The 7500-nt window shown below is 44.4% G+C and overlaps 2 protein-coding genes across 2 annotated transcripts in view; both read right to left on the bottom strand.

Annotated features, from left to right (window-relative positions):
• LOC308377335 (CLOCK-interacting pacemaker-like) overlaps window positions 1-572 on the bottom strand; it is a 6071-nt gene extending 5499 nt beyond the window's left edge. Inside the window, exon 1 of the mRNA XM_080853933.1 lies at window positions 418-572. The gene's annotated coding sequence lies outside the window, so the exon portion shown is untranslated. The remainder of the gene's footprint in view (window positions 1-417) is intronic.
• Window positions 573-2355: 1783 nt separating this feature from the next.
• LOC308377709 (uncharacterized protein) overlaps window positions 2356-7500 on the bottom strand; it is a gene marked incomplete at its 5' end in the record, with an annotated part of 13689 nt that continues 8544 nt past the window's right edge. Inside the window, 4 exons of the mRNA XM_080854448.1 lie at window positions 2356-2479; window positions 2952-3017; window positions 3165-3194; window positions 3606-3685. Coding sequence (XP_080710574.1) covers window positions 2455-2479; window positions 2952-3017; window positions 3165-3194; window positions 3606-3685 — 201 coding nt within the window. The 3' untranslated portion in view covers window positions 2356-2454. The remainder of the gene's footprint in view (window positions 2480-2951; window positions 3018-3164; window positions 3195-3605; window positions 3686-7500) is intronic.

The raw sequence follows: 7500 nt of genomic DNA, 5'->3' as shown, positions 1-7500 counted from the left end.
TACCGTCCACATCTATAGAAAAAGAGTGAATGAAGCTAACGTTAGCTACCGTCGCCAGTTAACGTGGAAGCCAGTGAGTAGATGATGCATCTAGCACCCACCACCCTCAAGTAACATTAGCAAACAGTTACCCGCCACATGGTCGACTTTAGATATGCTATACTGTCAAATGTGGTTGAAAACGAGCATAATTGGAAACAATGTCATGTTTTATTTGTACCATTCAATTGCGATATCTGACGTTGACGAGGGTATGTTGAACAGTGGCCAGGCTAAATGATTGCTAGCTAACGTAAGCTATTTTAGTGGCAAAGTTGACAATAGCAATATATAGCACTAAAACGGCCAATCTGCAATAACTAAGGTTTTTAAATGTTAATTATCAAAGTTAGTTTAGGTTGTTCAAACCAGCCTTACCTTTCAATTGTCTCTTAATTTTCAGGATCAGGACCGTTTGTTTGTCTCCGTCGCGTCAGCTGAGTCTGGTCTGGTGTCTTGGAGAGGGAGTTTGCGTTACTGGCTACACGGTGCTGTACACGAGACCGTGGGCATACGGTGTACTCTTGACAGCTGAATCACATGCCAACAGGAACGCGTCTCAACATCCTCCTCATTTGTGTTCGCGAATTAGTTTTTAGAGAAAAGTTGAGTCAAAACGCACAGAGAATGATTATCATTTAATCTGAACGTGTCCACTGGCCCCATAAACAAGCAATATGTCAAATATTTTGGTGTATGATTGCAGTCTTTGTGCTCCAGCTAACCTTATTTGGAAGTACTGGGCGTGCCTTGAGAAATACTATTTCATAGACGTCACTCTTTTTGATTGGTTGGTCACTCCCACATGAGCCATCATTGGTTAATGAAAGAGACGTTAAACCCCAAAACGTGACTGCACACCAAACGTGCGACTGAGTGTGAGTACACAGTGTTCAACAGTAAAAGTGACGAACAGTACAGGTTCAAGACATCGAGACATTAGAACTGCCTGTACACTATTTTAATTACATAATCAAGCTCACGCCGTGACCCTGATTCAACCCGGGCGAGACAGGGAATCCCACACTGTCCTCAAATTCATCCTAATAATACACAATTGCTTAGGCTTACTTTGTTTTCCATTGTAAATTATTACACTGTAGAAAAGTAGCTTACATGGAGAAAAATCATATGCAGAATGGGTGTGTGTGTACAAACATTTATTGATGCGTTTGGACGTATTTACAAGTTTAACACTCACCACATGAGACTCGACATACATATATTTACATATTAAGTTTCAGCCAGTCCACTCTTCTGCACTCATATTATCTTCCCCTCCCCAAAATCAGACATTCTTTCAGGGCGCAACACATACATTTAGGCTTGTTTCAGGGCACAACACATACATATAGGATTGTTTCAGGGCACAACACATACATATAGGATTGTTTCAGGGCACAACACATACATATAGGATTGTTTTGCATGTAGGCTTTATATCTGACACTGAGGATAAAGGGATTGTGTCTCAGAGTCTCAGAGCTAGTAATCGACATCCTCAGCAGCTAGGGTTGTCTGATACATTACTTCTCTTATGTTGATCAGTCCACACAGATCTGATAGTTTGGAGGTTATGGGTCATAGGTCACATGAAGGGTCATAGGTCACATGAAGGGTCATAGGTCACAGCCTATTAAAAGGGGCTGTGAAACTGACCAGGGTAAGGTCAAATTGGTTCCAGGGGTGTCTGAGAAGATCCCTAAATGCAGTGGTGAAGTCCAGGGTATACGCAGGTATACGGAGTGTGAGTGTGTGTGTGTGTGTGTGTGTGTGTGTGTGTGTGCTGTGTGTGTGTGTCCGCTCGTGCAGTGGTGTAGTCCGGTATACGCAGGTATACGGAGTCTACCCACTTATTTTTCAGTCAGCATTGCGTATACCCACTTCTCAAAACAGAGCGTTTATCCTGTGCTGCCTCTATGGGCTGCTTTAAAAAAAAATGCAAAATTAAGAGTACACCCACTTCTCAAGGGACCCCTACACCACTGCCTAAAATGTAAATGTTTGACGAGCGGAATGTTCTGGAAGGCAGCTGACTCTGAAACGGGTCCGACCAGGAGCCGGTCCAGGCCAGAACTATTCTACAGTCAGCTGTGATCTTAAGGTGATGTCACTCCTGTTGCAGGTGCACACACACACACACACACACACACACACACACACACTCACAACACACACACTCACACACACACACACGTGTGCTGATGGAGCACAGCACACATGCTGTTCATTGAAGTTTGTGTTCTTATGATGCCACGCGTGTGAGTTAATATGATGCCGAAGCCAGCAGCCCACGATGAGAGGATGGCAGTCACTGCTTCATGAGTCACAGGTCCCATTCTTATGATGTCATTATTATGATGTCATTATGTGAGTTGGTAATGATATCACCGCCTCGTGAGTCAGAGGTCCCAGCTAGACACTGCGTGGATGAATGCACCTGCCAAGGAGACAACCATGTGCATTTTCCCCATAAGAACAAGCAAGTAAGCATCACAATAACAGCTCCAAAACAATTAAGTCAAGTAATATTCCCTACAGACATCAAATGTAGCCCTAATTTTAAAATGTAAACACTGCTATATTGAAAACCCTAGGAGCTGTAATTGTACCAGCGAAGGTTTTCTGAGGATATGTTTTCAAAACATGAAGCCCTGCCAGCCCACACACTGTTCTGCCAACAGACTCACACTCCGGATGCATGTGCAGACACATCTCTCCCCAGCAGGGGGCAGGGTGCAGACACATCTCTCCCCAGCAGGGGGCAGGATGCAGACACATCTTTCCCCAGCAGGGGGCAGGATGCAGACATATCTTTCACCAGCAGGGGGCAGGATGCAGACATATCTTTCCCCAGCAGGGGGCAGGATGCAGACATATCTTTCACCAGCAGGGGGCAGTGCAGCACTTACTTTCCACAGTCTCTGCCTCTTTTCCTGTCTTTTCTCCTCCTGTCTCGTCCTCCCAGCCGGCGTCCACTACAGTGGAAGGATCAGCACAGCACATAAAGTAACAACAACAACAACAACAACAACAAACACAGTAACAGCATGTTTTCCTCACCCTAAGATAAACAACCTTCCCATGAAACGACCCGAAGCACACCACTGCAGCACAACACTCACCTCTTATTGGTCAGATAACTCCTCCTTGGCCTGTGGGTTTGGAATACACACAATATCTCAAATCACTTATAGAATAGAATAGGCTTTATTGTCATTGTGCATTAGATACACAACGGAAAATGTGTTATGTTATACATGTAATGGCACAGGGTACGGGATAAATAAGATAGATAAGATAGATAGATAGATCTGTGATGAATTCATATTATTCATTTTAAACAACATTAACAGATGTAATTGAATTCTATTATAGACTAGAATGTATATAATAGGAAATGGTAACATTTAGGCCTGAGATGTTGCCTAGAGACCCCGACCCAGACCCAGACCCAGACCCAGACCCAGACCCAGACCCAGACCCAGACCCAGCCAAGACTCAGACCCAGACCCAGCCCCAGAACCGGCCCAGAACCGGCCCTGACCAGCCCAGACCTAGCCTACCTGCATTCACAGGCGTCGTGCTCCACGAAGCTGAGCTCCACGTAGGTTCTGGCTTTCTCTGACGGAGTTATCCTCAGGAGCTGGAGCGACAGAAGGGGGGTTAAGGGGGAGGGGGGTTAAGGTCTGTTCCTGTATTGTCCATGTATCGCTTACTTGTCATCTGTATAAAACTATTGTTTGTCCTTTATTAATAGTATTAAAACATTAAAAACTAACTAGGATATTTAACATTTAATTGTCTGAAATATATCAATGTGTTTGTGATAACAAATGTCATACATCAGAATATGTGGAAAGGAAACATTATCTAATTGTATGAAAAGGCAGCATTATATCATGACATGACTCAGCAGATATGTGACAGTATATCATGACATGACTCAGCAGATATGTGACAGTATATCAGGACATGAGTCAGCAGATACGTGACAGTATATCATGACCTGACTCAGCAGATATGTGACAGTATATCATGACATGACTCAGCAGATATGTGACAGTTTATCAGGACATGACTCAGCAGATATGTGACAGTATATCATGACATGACTACAGGTACGTGACAGTATATCAGGACATGACTCAGCAGATATGTGACAGTATATCAGGACATGACTCAGCAAATACGTGACAGTATATCATGACATGACTACAGTTACGTGACAGTATATCAGGACATGACTCAGCAGATACGTGACAGTATATCATGACATGACTCAGCAGATACGTGACAGTATGTCATGACATGACTCAGCAGATACGTGACAGTATATCATTACATTTTACATTTAGTCATTTAGCAGACGCTTTTGTCCAAAGCGACGTACAAGGGAGAACAATCAAGCTAAGAGCATTAAAAAACCTGGTGTAACAATAAATATTGCTTATAAAACGACATAGAAAGAATAAAAAAAGAAGTGCGGGCCTGTTGCTGCTTAAGTGCAGGTTGAGCCAAGGTGCCAGTTTAGGAAGAGAGGTGCTCTTTGAAGAGTTGGGTCTTCAAGAGTTTCTTAAAGGTAGGGAGGGACGCTCCTGCTCTGGTATTGCTAGGCAGGTCGTTCCACCAACGTGGAACTACAACTGAGAATAGTCTGGATTGCCTTGCTTGCACTGGGGGCAGTGCCAGACGACGCTCACTGGATGAGCGCAGCGTCCTGGGTGTGACATTTGCCCTTACAAGAGCATTTAGGTAGGTGGGAGCAGACCCAGTAAGCACTTTGTAGGCAAGCATAAGTGACTTGAATTTGATGCGAGCAGCTACCGGCAGCCAGTGGAGCTCAGTGAGTAGCGGGGTGACATGTGCCCTCTTTGGTTGGTTGAACACCAGGCGCGCCGCTGCGTTCTGGATCATCTGTAGTGGTTTTACCACGCATGCCGGCAGGCCCGTTAGGAGGGCGTTGCAGTAGTCGAGGCGGGAACCCACCAAGGTTTGCACCAGGAGCTGGGTGGCATACTGGGTTAGGTACGGCCTGATTTTGCGGATGTTGTAAAGCGCAAAGCGGCATGACCTCGCGACAGAGGCAATGTGGGCTGTGAAGGTTAGTTGGTCGTCAATAATGACCCCGAGGTTTCTTGCTGTTTTGGATGGAGCCAGAGATAAAGAGTCAGTCTTGATGTTGATGTTGTGGTGGATGAACTGTTTGGCTGGGAAGACCATCAGTTCTGTTTTGGCCAGGTTCAGCTGAAGGTGGTGGTTTTTCATCCATGTGGATATATCAGCAAGACAGTCTGAGATCCGTGCCGAAACAGTGTTGTCCTCAGGAGGGAAGGACAGAACCAGTTGAGTATCATCGGCATAACAGTGGTAGGAAAAACCATGCGAGCGGATGATGGGGCCCAGCGAGGTGGTGTAGATGGCAAAGAGAAGTGGTCCCATTACAGACCCCTGGGGCACCCCAGTGGTGAGGTGGTGGGGTACAGATAGATGACCTTGCCATGACACCTTGAATGAGCGCCCAGAGAGGTACGATTCAAACCAGGAGTGCGCCTTGCCTGAGATGCCCATACTTGATAGTATGGACAGAAGAATGCAGTGGTTGATTGTATCAAACGCAGCTGATAGGTCAAGCAGGACAAGAACTGAGGATTGAGCTGCTGCTCTAGCTGTTTTTAAAGCCTCTGTCACAGATAGCAGGGCTGTTTCGGTGGAGTGACCGCTTTTGAATCCAGACTGGTTTGGATCGAGGAGATTGTTTGTTGACAGGAACTCTGTGACCTGTTTGGAGGCTGCCCTCTCAAGTGTTTTAGATAGGAGAGTGAGAAGTGAGACCGGTCGGTAGTTTTCCACCTGAGTGGGATCGAGAGACGGCTTTTTGAGCAGCGGTGTCACCCGAGCCACCTTATCATGACATGACTCAGCAGATACGTGACAGTATATCATGACACAACTCAGCAGATACGTGACAGTTTATCATGACATGACTCAGCAGATATGTGACAGTATATCAGGACATGACTCAGCAGATACGTGACAGTATATCAGGACATGACTCAGTAGATATGTGACAGTATATCAGGACATGACTCAGCAGATACGTGACAGTATATCAGGACATGACTCAGTAGATATGTGACAGTATATCATGACATGGCTACAGATACGTGACAGTTTATCAGGACATGACTAAGCAGATACGTGACAGTATATCATGACATGACAAAGAGACGTGACAGTATATCAGGACATGACAAAGAGACGTGACAGTATATCATGACATGACTACAGATACGTGACAGTTTATCAGGACATGACTAAGCAGATACGTGACAGTATATCATGACATGACCAAGCAGATACGTGACAGTATATCATGACATGACAAAGAGACGTGACAGTATATCATGACATGACTACAGATACGTGACAGTTTATCAGGACATGACTAAGCAGATACGTGACAGTATATCATGACATGACAAAGAGACGTGACAGTATATCATGACATGACAAAGAGACGTGACAGTATATCAGGACATGACAAAGAGACGTGACAGTATATCAGGACATGACAAAGAGACGTGACAGTATATCATGACATGACTACAGATACGTGACAGTTTATCAGGACATGACTAAGCAGATACGTGACAGTATATCATGACATGACCAAGCAGATACGTGACAGTATATCATGACATGACAAAGAGACGTGACAGTATATCATGACATGACTACAGATACGTGACAGTATATCAGGACATGACAAAGAGACGTGACAGTATATCATGACATGACTACAGATACGTGACAGTTTATCAGGACATGACTAAGCAGATACGTGACAGTATATCATGACATGACCAAGCAGATACGTGACAGTATATCATGACATGACAAAGAGACGTGACAGTATATCATGACATGACTACAGATACGTGACAGTTTATCAGGACATGACTAAGCAGATACGTGACAGTATATCATGACATGACAAAGAGACGTGACAGTATATCATAACATGACAAAGAGACGTGACAGTATATCAGGACATGACAAAGAGACGTGACAGTATATCATGACATGACAAAGAGACGTGACAGTATATCATGACATGACTACAGATACGTGACAGTTTATCAGGACATGACTAAGCAGATACGTGACAGTATATCATGACATGACAAAGAGACGTGACAGTATATCATGACATGACAAAGAGACGTGACAGTATATCATGACATGACTACAGATACGTGACAGTTTATCAGGACATGACTAAGCAGATACGTGACAGTATATCATGACATGACAAAGAGACGTGACAGTATATCAGGACATGACAAAGAGATGTGACAGTATATCATGACATGACAAAGAGACGTGACAGTATATCATGACATGACAAAGAGACATGGCCTGGTCTCAACCTCAGCAGATACGTGACAGTCTGTGCGA

This window comes from Sprattus sprattus, assembly GCF_963457725.1.
Source record: "Sprattus sprattus genome assembly, chromosome: 16".
Taxonomy (NCBI): domain Eukaryota; kingdom Metazoa; phylum Chordata; class Actinopteri; order Clupeiformes; family Clupeidae; genus Sprattus; species Sprattus sprattus.
This window is presented reverse-complemented; position numbering and strand designations above follow the sequence as displayed.